The 12,809-nt window shown below is 43.8% G+C and overlaps 1 protein-coding gene across 7 annotated transcripts in view; it reads right to left on the reverse strand.

Moving 5' to 3' along the window:
* ANGEL1 (angel homolog 1) overlaps positions 1 to 12,809 on the reverse strand; it is a 44,796-nt gene that overhangs the window by 16,864 nt on the left and 15,123 nt on the right. For all 7 annotated transcript variants that reach the window (XR_006293442.1, XR_006293443.1, XM_043556696.1 and 4 more), the window contains 6 exons: positions 11,130 to 11,705; positions 10,010 to 10,236; positions 9,245 to 9,314; positions 8,192 to 8,625; positions 5,543 to 5,669; positions 4,912 to 5,022 (listed from right to left, as the gene is read on the reverse strand). Coding sequence is in view for 5 of the 7 variants with exons in the window: in XM_043556696.1 (XP_043412631.1) it covers positions 4,912 to 5,022; positions 5,543 to 5,669; positions 8,192 to 8,625; positions 9,245 to 9,314; positions 10,010 to 10,236; positions 11,130 to 11,705 (1,545 nt within the window). In the remaining 2 variants the exon portion in view is untranslated. The remainder of the gene's footprint in view (positions 1 to 4,911; positions 5,023 to 5,542; positions 5,670 to 8,191; positions 8,626 to 9,244; positions 9,315 to 10,009; positions 10,237 to 11,129; positions 11,706 to 12,809) is intronic.

Raw genomic sequence — 12,809 nt, forward strand, 5'->3', positions numbered from 1 at the left:
AGTTCTGTGATTCTAAATATTCTACAGAATTCTACAAACTTTCCATTGAACGCTGTTTTAGCCATACTCCACAAATACGGCACTTTTGTTATTATTATTTTCTAGATATTCTGCAATTTTTCTTAAATTTCACCTTTGATTCAAAAGTTGCTTGAAAATTTCCAAATCTCCAGATGATAATGTTTTGTTTTTAATTTCTATCTTTACTGAATGTGTGATCAGAGAAAGGCTGTACAACTTCTACTGTTTGAGATTTACTGAGGTTTTAATGATGGTCTTTTTTTCTTTAAACGTTTATTCATTTTTGAAAGACAGAGAGACAGAGCGTGAGTGGGGGAGGGGCAGAGAGAAGGAGAGACACAGAATCTAAAGCAGGCTCCAGGCTCTGAGCCGTCAGCACAGAGCCCTGAACATGGGGCTCAAACTCACGGGCCGTGAGATCATGATCTGAGCCAAAGTTGGACGCTTAACTGACTGAGCCACCCAGGTGCCCCAATGGTGGTCTAATTCTTAAGAATTTTCCATGAATACTTAAAAAGATGTCTTTGCTCTACTTTCAATATTCAGAGTTTGATATGTACCAATCAGATATACCATAATACATGTACTGAAGACTTCCATATTCTTAAAAATTTTTTTTAATGTTTATTTATTTTTGAAGGAGAGAGAAACAGAGCATGAGCAGGCGAGGGGCAGAGAGAGAGGGAAACACAGAATCTGAAGTGGGCTCCAGGCTCTGAGTTGTTAGTACAGAGCCTGATGCGGGGCTTGAACTCATGAGCCATGAGATCATGACCTGAGCCAAAGCCGGACACTTAACTGAGTCAGCCACCCAGGAGCCCCAAGACTTCCATATTCTTACCTTTTATCTAATTGTCCTGTTGTAGGCTGAGATTATTTAAAACCTTTTACCATTAGTTATTTTCTGACTATCGTTCCTTGTTAAACTCTGCAGTTTCACTTTGTGATTGTCAATGTAATGTTATTCAGAGCATAAATATTTCTAACGCTAAAATCTTCATTTTGAGTCACATCTTTTACCATTACAACATACCAGAAAAATCTCAGTGACCAGCAGGATACTAAAAATGGTTTCTCTCAACACCAGGCTCTGTCCATGCAGCACTGGGTACAAACAGCAGCGTTCTGGCAGTCACACAAGACTAGAGGCCTCTCCAAACCCCACTAGGCCATTTGACCACATGGGCCACAGCTGCCTCTACCTGAGCTGCAGTGGCTTCCTGACCCAGTCAGCAAAGTAGCAGCCAAACAAGTAAGTTCTTCTGCAAGTACTTGGGAAAAAGATAAATTGTGTCCAGGCATGTGGAGAAGCTAGTGAAGAAGCTGGATTCAGAACTTCCCTGGTTAGAAAACTGATCAGACAGCCTTTGGTCTGTGGCCATCTGGTCAGTTTGTAAATAGTGGTTACAAAAATAATCTGTTAGCAATTATTTTTTCCTATAATGCACTTTATTGGGTACATGCTTTGTTCTTATCTATAAAAAGACCCGAAGGTCCAGAGTTCAATGGAAATGGGCAAGTGCTCACAAGAAAAAAAAACACAGTAACCCCTTTTCAGTGTCTTTAAGGCCATACTGGAAAGAAGAAATCATTAATAACTGAAAATGTTTACAAGCATAGGACTTGAACTTTAGATTCCCTTTTTATGAATTATTCCCCCAAAAAGGGAGTTGGGGAGAGAACCACATGTTTTTATTACACAGCTTGGGCAACGTACAATGCTCCAGGGCAATGCAACGTCAGCCTACAGGAAGGTACCATAATTACCTAGCATTGCAGCTTCTTTTGCAACTCACGTGCTGCCCCTTGAAATCAGCATCACAGTCAAGTCAGCAAGTTTTGATGTGCACTAGCGGGTTGCATGACTCTAGTATTAGACTAGAAATATTATTTGTTAGCACATCTAATACATCTTCTAAAAAAAAGATCACATATTATCATCTCCTTATTGCACTTAAGTCTTTCTAGTCACGGTCTAAAAAAGGTGGTAGATTTTTAGATTTGGAGTCTTTAAAAGACATTCATCAGATAAACATTTTTCCAAAGAAGACATACAAATGGCCAACAAAAACATGAAGTAAAAAATACTTGCTTTAAGTATAGTATTATTTTGTTTTGTTTTAAATTTTGTTTGTTTATTTATTTAAGTAATCTCTACACCTGATATGGGGCTCGAACTCACAGCTCCGAGATCAGGAGTCACATGCTCCATGAACTGAGCCAGGGGAGACCTGTTTCATTTTTATTTTTAATGTTTATTTATTTTTGAGAGAGAGACAGAGTATGAGTGGGGGAGGGAAGACGGAGAGGGAGACACAGAATCTGAAGCAGACTCCAGGCTCCGAGCTGTCAGCGCACAACCTGATGCAGAGCTCGAACTCACAAACCGCAAGATCATGACCTGAGCCGAAGTCGGATGCTTAACCGACTGAGCCACCCAGGACCCCCATTTTGTTTTTAATCATCTACTCGTAACCTGAAATGTGGTATCCTACTACTGTTTAACTTTAGGTTTTTGTAATTCTAAAACACTGGCACGTGGCACGTGCTAGCTGCTTACTGCACGAGGGCCGTCAGTATTGTTTTCACTAACGCTACAGTTAGAGAATTGATTTAGCTTTGCAATTAAAAAAAAAACTGAGCCACTGAAATGTTCATTACTCTGTGCAAAATGCCAATTCAAATTAAATTCCTACAAGAAAAAATAAATTCATTGCTTTATCACCAGTCCTTCTATAGTTTTTCCAGTCATCGCTTGGCTGTCTTAGGTTATTGTAGCCGTTTGGTCAAGAAACACTTTTGGTTGAGTATGAAATTCTTGAGCCACACCTTCTTTCCTTGAAGCCTTGTTCTCCTGTCTTCTAGAGTTGAATGATAATGTTAAGAAATCTGAAGCCAACCTGGTTATTTTTACCTTTAAGAGTAGCCCAATCTTTTTGGTTCAATTGCCCAAAGGATTCTTTTATCTCTGGCTTCCAATAACTTCACAAGGATGTCTTATTGTTGATTCTCCTATTTCGTTTTTTACTGAAAATTGGTACATCCTCTCAATTTGAAGATTCAAATCTTTTAATTTGGGGAAGATCTTCCTTGAATCATACCTTTATACATTTCTTATATGCCATTATACAGACTTTCTTGTGAACTTCAATTATGTGTATGCTGAGAATTTCCTTATCCTTCACTACTGTCATTTCTCTCCAGTCTCTTTTATCTTTTTACTTCTTTTTATTTTGCTTTTTCTTTCATGGCCTCTGTCTCTTGTTTTCAGCAGTATCTCTTCCTATTCCTTCTTATGCTACACCCAATTTTGTCTTCATTTTATGTGATTTTAAAATTTTTTATTCTACTTCTTTCCTGAGTTCTGCAGCTTCTGTTTCATCTTCCGATGCCTTGCCATTTGCATGAACTTATTCTATAAAGGCAATTGTTGGGGCGCCTGGGTGGCGCAGTCGGTTAAGCGTCCGACTTCAGCCAGGTCACGATCTCGCGGTCCGTGAGTTCGAGCCCCGCGTCAGGCTCTGGGCTGATGGCTCAGAGCCTGGAGCCTGTTTCCGATTCTGTGTCTCCCTCTCTCTCTGCCCCTCCCCCGTTCATGCTCTATCTCTCTCTGTCCCAAAAATAAATAAACGTTGAAAAAAAAATTAAAAAAAAATAATAATAAAGGCAATTGTTTTTGTACTCTTATTTTATAAAGGCAATTGTTTCACTTTTTTATTCATGGGACAATGTTCATAATTTTTCACATGCTTCATGGCAACAATTTTTATCTCTGACGTAAGCATTCTTTATCTACCTTTTATTTTTCCGGTTCCTTCTGCTTTTCTTTCTTGCAGTATTCTAGCACAGATCTCATGCTGGCTCCTTTTAGGCAGCCCAGCTTTGAATAAGTCGAGGTTTTTCTATACCAGCTATCTGTATAGTTTCTCTAAGGGAAGAACTGTGTAGGCACTCCAAGGAAAAGGAATATTCCTGATGACACAGGGCCATATATGAATATATGAGTCCTTTTAATCTTGATTTCTCCCTCCAAAAGCGATATGCAGCTCTGTAAGTATCTCATCTCCCCCCTGCCACTCAAACTGCTTAATGCAAATAGGGCTTGATTCCTTGATCAGGCTTTTCTCCAGTGCCTCTTAAGACCAAAACGGGTTCAGAAAATCTCCTGTCACAACCTGTGCAACTTATTCTTGCTGATGAAACAAGGGATTTTAGTTTTGTGGCTTAAGGTACACTCCTCACCTTGGAGAAATGCACTGTGCTGATTCCTTGTGAGATGCATACAGTCCCCAGATAAGTCCCTCCACACTCCCTCCAGCACCCCTGCACGATCTCCAGTGCTTTCTGCAGCTATTCCACCTGTGCTGTGATCCATGGTTTCAAATACCTTCAAAACTTCTTTCTCAACGATAGAGTTTATATTGCTTTTTTTCCATTCTCCTTGTTGCTTTGGAATGGTTTCAGACACGAGAAGAGGAGAATGTCAAGTATACTCTGCCATATTTGATCTGGAAGTTCTCAGTAGGAGTAACTTTTTATTACAAGCAGGACTACTGTCACCTTATGATTCTGAAAGCCCTGTCATGTGTACCTTCCCTCCTCTATGCCGAACACATGCTAGTTATTAGCAACTTAAGCCTAAAAAGGTTACATGGCTCATTTAAGGTCTCAAAGATGACTGGAACTCAAGTCTCTTGATTCTTGGCCTATGTTCTCACTGCACTGCATATGGCCAAAGAACTCCATGAACCTTCCTTCTAAGCATGTTTATCACCACAAGCTTACCTCTAACAATTACACTTACAAAAAGACTAAGGAACCACATAACTGACAAATATCAGGGGTGAAGAGGAAAGAAGACCAAGAAAACAAGCTTAGTTCCTACATCACCTGGCTTAGTATCTGTCACTCCTTCCATAAGAACCAGTCCCACTGGTCGCTGACAGGCGACATCACAGAAACGGAATCGCAGCAGGAAGTCTCGGCTATACTGTAGTCTCTCTGTAAACCAGGAAAAGCCATACAGTGAGAGAAAGGAAGACAAGCCACATGCTGAAACCTCCTTAATACCAAGAAGCTTCCAGTGTAGGGACACAGGGGAAGGCTGGCTCTGAAGACAAGCTGAATCTCCAACAGATAGGATTTAAAGTTGTCCATTTCACTGGGAGATCATGAGGACAGTGAGAAAAACAAAGGAATTTGCTAACAGAATTGAAGGAATTACATTTTCTCTTGTCACTGAAATACTAGCTTTCTTCCAAAATGGGCACAGAGGCACAGCCAATCAAGAATGGGGTCTGTGGGGGTACCTGGATGGCTCTGTTGGTTAAGCCTGCAACTCTTGATCTCAGCTCAGGTCATGATCTCAGGGTTTGTGGGTCCAAGCCCTGTGTCAGGCTCTGCACTGACAGTGCAGAACCTGCTTGGGATGCTGTCTCTCCCTCTCTCTGCCCCTCCCCTGCTTGCTCTCTCTCGGTCTCTCTCAAAATAAATAAATTTTTAAAATGTGGTACATGCTCACCTGATCTCTTGGGGTGACAGAAAGTGATATACTGACAGCAATCAGTAATACCCAGGGAGCTGGGCCATAGTGGGGCTTGTAGCTTCCTCTGGTAAAGCTGATGGGAGAAGTCTTCCTGTCCAGATACCTATAAGGAAAGAGCAGGTGGGAATGAGGACACCAAGATGGAAAAAGAAAATAGCCCATGATTTGGGACATGCAGACAAACACATGCACACACACAATCACGCACTATATACATAATATAAGCAAAACATGTAAGTCTCTGGGTAAGGTTAAAAATAAGGAGCTAATTAAAACCTTATTTATTTATTTATTTATTTATTTATTTATTTATTTAGAGATCACGCCTGTGCGCAGGCAGGGGAGGGGCAGAGAAAGAGAGAAAAAGAGAGAGAGAGAGAATCCCAAGCAGGCTCTGTGCTACTGGCACAGAGCCCAGTGCGGGGCTTGATCCCACAAACTGTGAGATGATGACCTGAGCTGAAATCAAGAGTCGGATGCTTAACTGACTGAGTCACCCAGGTGCCCCGTTTTATTTATTTGTTTGTTTGTTTTGAGGGAGAGAGAGTAAAACCCTTTTTGTTTTTTTAACTAGAAACACTGAATTGTCCATGAGGCAGAAATAAGGGGTAAGAGAATGAGGTATGTGCGTGAAAGAGAATAGAACGTGTATGAACATATAGTCTCCTAAATTTCACCTCAGAAAAATCTACCTGAGTCTCCACGGAGAATATCAACTTTCAGGGGCTTTAATCTGCAGTGGGAAAAGGTTTATCCTTATCTTTGGATCTTCTGGATCAAGGTCTAGCATCTTAAGCCTATCATGAGGAAACCACAGGGTCAAACCAAATGGGAAATGCACCAAAGCACTTTACCGTATCTATGTCACCATCCTCGGTCAAAGCCAATGAGCAGCCTGGGAACGGACAGAATGCAGTAGGGAAACACATTCGGCAACATCAGTCATCTGCATATCTCCAACATGTGTAGCAAAATTCCCTTTATTTCATTTGACAACAACAAATATTTGAATGCCAAATATGTGCAAGACACTAGCTAAGTGGGGAGGCAAGAGCAGTGATAGAAACAATCTCTCTGGCCTTGAAGGACATAAATTTTCAATATGCCACCTCAAGTAAAACAGACCTGGAATCTAATGGCCACTTTCTAGCTGTGTGACTTTGGGCAAGTCAGTTAACTCCCTTGGGTTCAATATCCTCTACTATAAAATGGGACAGTAATACCACATACAATTAATGATCTTGATAATAATAACTGATTGTTAACCGCTTCCTTTGAAGCAGGAACTGGAAAATACTTTACTGTGCATTATTGTATTTGATCCATCAAACAACAACAAAAAACCCCTCTGAAGTAGCTCCCATTGTTTCCCTAGCATATGGATGAGGTGCATGGGGCTTAAGGAAGTTAAGTAACTTGCACAGGGTAGCAGAGCAGGGTCTGGAACTCAGGACTGACTGGCTTCAAAACGAGTGCTCTTAATCACTGTGCCTAATGGTGACAGTCACATGGTAGGCACTTAAATTATTTTTCCCATTCTCTTGAGCTCCTTGACCATGGCAGCTTTCCAGCAGGATAAGGCCTTTCTCTGCATACATGAGAACCAGGATATTGCTAGCACTTGAGTAACCTCATTAAAATAAAAGTCCAAAGTGCTTAATAACAATTCAGCCATTTTTGTGCCCTGCCAAAAGTTAAGCAATAAGATGGACAGCAAGGACAAGACAGAGGACCAGAGAGATTAAGGGACATATAAAGAAATCAATACAAGCTGAAGGTCTATCAGCAAGGCTAAATACACATGATAAAACTGTAAGATATCTATGCTACCAACATTCAGCATTTAAAAGGAATAAGATAGATCTATATATACGTTGCTGAGTGAAAAAAACCAAACTACAAAACGAAACATAGAGTACACACATACACACAATAGATCAAATATCAGCAGTTAGAAGCAATCACAGCGTAGCACTGGTGGGGCAAGAGCTCTAGGGCTTGCAGATCCTGGTTACAGATCCTGGCTCCACCACTACCTACCTGCATAATCTAGAGCCAGCAACTGCCTAACTTCTCTACGCCTTAGTTTCCTCACTTAAAAAATGTTAAGCGATGACAGAAATTGTGAAAGTTGAGTGAGTTAATACATGTAAAGTGCTTAAAATAGCACCTGGAATCCAGTTAGTACCTAATAAGTGTAAACTATAATTACAATATCACAGGAACATAGATATCACCGTAAATACATACAGAATGTTCTGGAAGACAACCACCAAACTTCAAACAATTACTACTTCACTCTAAGGGGAAAGGTAAGGAACGTAGGTAATAAAGGTGGGTTTGGTCTTATTTTATGTTTGAATTCTTGCAAGGATGTACTTGTGTATTATATCTAAACTACAAATCAATGATAAAAATTGAAGGGATTTCAAGATGCCAAAGGCACCCAGGAATTTCTAACTTCCAGGTTTCAGAACAAAAACTATTCAACAGAACAAGAAAAAGCAGGAGGGAGCCCGAACGGGTGTAACTGAGGTCCCTGCCACAGAAGCAGCACTAGTTGCCAACACCTGAATCTCTCCCTTGGCCATATTCCCACCCCCGAAGTGGTTTCCCCCATTTCACCTTCCAGGCTGGCATCCCATGGTACTGGAGCTCCCCATCCCTGATGAAGTTGTAGAGAGGTGAATCAGGAACAGAATTCAGGTCCCCACACAAGATGATGGGGCAATGGCTGCCATCTGACAACCTGGCCACTTTGTCCACTTCTGCCAAGAGAATGGCCATCTGGGCCAGCTTGACATCACCCCGGCGTGGGTTGTATAAGACATGGGTATTTGCCACACAGAGAGGGGCCACCGAGACTTGCCCCAGGCCTTCTGGGACTAGTGGCTGCAACAGCAACACTAAGCCCACGTTGTCCCGATTGAGGAGCTCCAAGCCAGGCCGAAAGTACTCCACAGGGCTGGCACAGAGCAGACGGAATCTCGTGGGCTTGTAACAGACAGCACAGCCATCTGTCTTACATCCGGTCCTCCTCTTGTAGAAACAGGTAAAACCTGCAAGGAACACCCGGCCAAGGAGATGGGTCAGAGTCCTTGAAGCCTGAATCCCTCCAAGCAGTGGCAGTAGCCGAGGCGTGTATGCCTAAGGCACTGCTCCCGCTGCTCCACAAGGGGAGTTCCTGTCCTTGCCAACTCCTTGGTTCTGCAGAGGTTCCCTTACAGTGGTAAGCAGATGAGTGAGTGGCTAAAGGGGAAGTAGGACAGAAGGGTATGAAGAGACAGAACTCGACAGGAAAAGCATGGATTCTAGAGTCAAACAAATTGGAGTCCTAGCTGCACAACCTACTAGCTTTGTAGCATGGTGACCTTGAGCAAGTCACACAAATTTACAGAACCTCAGTTTCCTCACTGTAAAACAGGGATAACAATACTCAACCTCACAGGGTTGGTTACTTCAAGGATTAAAGGCAATTCATGTCAATTAATTAATTCAAGGCAATTAATGCCAGAATTGCTTTAAAACTACAGAACTCTTTCTTTCTCACCCATACAAAGGAGGAGCTAGTGCACGGGTGAGAATGAGGATTTACTGAAGCAAAAGAAAAAGATGGTGCCTTCAGGAGAGAACAGACAGGGCCATAGGAAGCAAGACTGGTGAACACGCCAGCATTACCCATCATTCGCAGAGAAGGCTCCAGCTGCTCCCAGTAATGATCCTCCTGGACTTCCTGGAGACACAGGATCTGAAAAAGTGACAAGGAAACCAATCACTCCAGAGTACCAAGAGTGCTGGAGAGTGACTCCCACCCCAGGAGCAGGGACTGAGGGCAGGTGGAAAGCTGCTGTTGGTCTCAGGCAGGGTCACACTGAAGCTTCCCGCAGGGCCAACTCTTCCCATACAGCCACCCCCAGCAAGGAAAAGCCTAGACTTAAGCTGAGTAGACCCGAAGCATGTGCTGGGTTTTCCTGTTCCTTGAATCCCTCAAGTCTCCCTCCCTGCATAAAGGTGTTGGAAAGTGTGTACCCACGGAGTCTTCTGAACACCTGCCAAAAACTCATTTATTCCAGGCAAGAAGGCTCCAGCCCTAGGCAGAACTCTGACCCTATACACATATAAACTGTAAACTCATTTTTTTTAATTTTTTTTTCAACGTTTATTTATTTTTGGGAAAGAGAGAGACAGAGCATGAATGGGGGAGGGGCAGAGAGAGAGGGAGACACAGAATCGGCAACAGGGTCCAGGCTCTGAGCCATCAGCCCAGAGCCTGACGCGGGGCTTGAACTCACGGACCGCGAGATCGTGACCTGGCTGAAGTCAGATGCTTAACCGACTGCGCCACCCAGGCGCCCCTGTAAACTCATTTTTTAAGAGCATTTGGGAAATAGCCCCAGGTCCAGAGCAAATACAAGATGGCACCTTCCCCCCTTCATCACTCACATCAGGGTCCCAGTGCTGGAATTCCTGCATGAGATTCGCAAAGCGATAGTTCCAATTGAGGATGTCTGGGTGGCAATGCAGGTAGAGCTCTGAGCTCTGCTGCATCAGGTCCTGGGCCAGGATGTTATAGGACATTAGAGTGAACTGGAACTGAGGGCCATCCCCTGCCTCCAGGCCCTGAGCATCTGGCTGAGTAGAGAAATCCTCCCATTCTCGCCACAAGATTTCTGCAAAGGGGTTGGGGAGAAGAAGTCCACAGAAGTACATGTTATCCATAGGCCCCACCATCTCCACTCCTGACTCAGAGATACTGTGTCTGAAGTTCCTTTTTGTCATCTTTCCTGTCACCCATCCCTCTCTCTGGCTATTTAAGCAGTACTCTATGGACATTTCCAGACTAGAGAGCAAGCTCCATAAAGCCAGAGACAATCTTGGCCTGTTCAGCGTTGATCCCCAGTACCTAGCATAGTACCTGGCACCTAGTACATGTTCAATAAATGAAGGCTGACAATTTCTCACTTCTGATAAATCCATGGGTCTCTGTGGAGGATCCCTCGGATCAATGTGTTTAATAGTCACCTGAGGTTAAAGACATTTCGAGAGTAATCTTAGCCTTGGGTGTTTTCTAACCTTTATACTTGAAAAAGCCTGTGGAGCTGTAAACCACATGTTCCCCATCTCCCCTAGAGCATGGAGATGCAAGTGGGCTCAACCCACTTGAGCCACAGAACTCATTCTTCAAATTTTAATGGAAGCCAAATATGTAGGTAAAACTAGAAGATAAAATTCTGGTTGAGGCAGAGTACAGGCCCTGAGATCTCTCCACCACTACTCCTAGAAACAGCGTCATGGAGAATCAGAATCAGATGCAGTGCTTTCGCTTCTGCATCTAGCCATGTGACTTCAGGCATGTCCTGCTACCTCTCTGCATCATGGTTATTTCATCTGAAAGACCATGGGGCTGAATGAGATGATCTCTAAGGCCCCTCTAGATTTGACACTGTAAGATCAGAATGCAGAGACAGAGCTCCCTACCAGAGAGTCTTTTCTTTAGCAATGGCTCTGCCCAGAGTGGAGACAAGCTGCTACCCTGGCTCACTCAGCCAGTTGTCAGACTCACCATGATATGGGATTTCCATCGGGGGAGGCTGCAACTGCCCCAGGCCCTCAAAAGGCCAGATGAGAGCCTCTTCCTGGGGCATAGGCTCAGGTGCTATGCTCCAGGCCACCACTGCAGGGTCCTCTTCCCACTGCTCTGCAGCCAGGGCACCCATTGGGAGGGCAGCACAGTCTGCATACTGGGGGCCGGCCTGCATGGGGACAGCCGTCCACACTGGGCCCTCGACCTCTGGCAGTGGCTCCTCTCCTAGCACCTCAGGGAAAGGCTCCTCCAGGTTTTCTGCTGCCCGTAGATCACTCAGCTGCCTGCTGGACCACTTGTCCTCTGACATAGCATCCTGTTCTCCAGGATTATCCATCAGAAGCGCCAGGCTGCTCTGGGCTAGTCCCTTATCTACAAGGGGACCCTCACTCAAAGTTGAGAGCGCCTGGCTCGACCCTTCTTCTCGCCACTGCTGTAGCAGGCCCTCACACTCCTCCTGGTCGGGCCCCCGAGGGGCCATGGCAAAGCTGCCCTCTACCTGGGTGGACGAGCTCTTCGCCAGGAGGGCATTTTTTCGACATGTGAAGAAAGCATCTAAGAAGCAAGGCAAAATACCATGTTATAAGATGACAACATCACCCAACCCATACTCTTCTCCCAACTAGAATGTAAGTCCCGTACAAGCAAGAATCATATCCACCTTGCTCATAGTTGTACCATCACTGAGCCTGCCCATTTAAAAAAATTTTTTTTTCAACATTTATTTATTTTTGGGACAGAGAGAGACAGAGCATGAACGGGGGAGGGGCAGAGAGAGAGGGAGACACAGAATCGGAAACAGGCTCCAGGCTCTGAGCCATCAGCCCAGAGCCTGACGCGGGGCTCGAACTCACGGACCGCGAGATCGTGACTTGGCTGAAGTCGGACGCTTAACCGACTGCGCCACCCAGGCACCCCAAGCCTGCCCATTTTAATACCTGGAACACCTCATCATTAGCATGAAGTGCTTACTACGTGCTGGGTGCTATTCTAAGTGCTTCGTACATATTAACTAATGTATATGGTAGGGATCTAAAAGTATTCACTGTATGAATGAAAGAACAGCTATCCCACATAATCTAGGACAAAGATGGTCACATGGAACCACATCCCTTTTATCTGGAGGTTAAGACTCCTATTAAACATCAGAACCAGAACTCTCTGGTTCTAAGGGCCATATTACATTGGAACCAGCACTCGACCCTGAATCAGAACCGTGGGTTACGATCTAGCAATGAAATTAACAAACCATGTGACCTTGGACAATGCCTCTGGTGAGATGAACTCATTCTTGCCTATAAAGTGGAGACAGGGGAAGTTTGAACTAGATAATCTCCAAGAGCCTTTCCAGTTTTATAAATCCTCTAACCTACAAATACATTCCAAAAGAAAAAGTCCTAAAGTAGACAAAAAGACTGTCTCAAAATCTATACAATTTACTTCTTAGCAAAGGCCCTTGCTCTTTGTCTCAAAGCTATGTATTCTATTCATCAATCTTCACAAACTTCATTATCAGCTTTCCCATTCCATAACACACCAGAGGCTGTAAATCAGAAGACGCCAACAACTGACAGCAAGAGACAGCTGTCATCTCTCTGCTACGGCAGCCACAAATGACAGCCAACAGGCAAGAAAGCAGGTGGGAAAACTCTAAAATTA

The sequence above is a fragment of the Prionailurus bengalensis genome, chromosome B3 (assembly GCF_016509475.1).
Source record: "Prionailurus bengalensis isolate Pbe53 chromosome B3, Fcat_Pben_1.1_paternal_pri, whole genome shotgun sequence".
Lineage (NCBI taxonomy): Eukaryota > Metazoa > Chordata > Mammalia > Carnivora > Felidae > Prionailurus > Prionailurus bengalensis.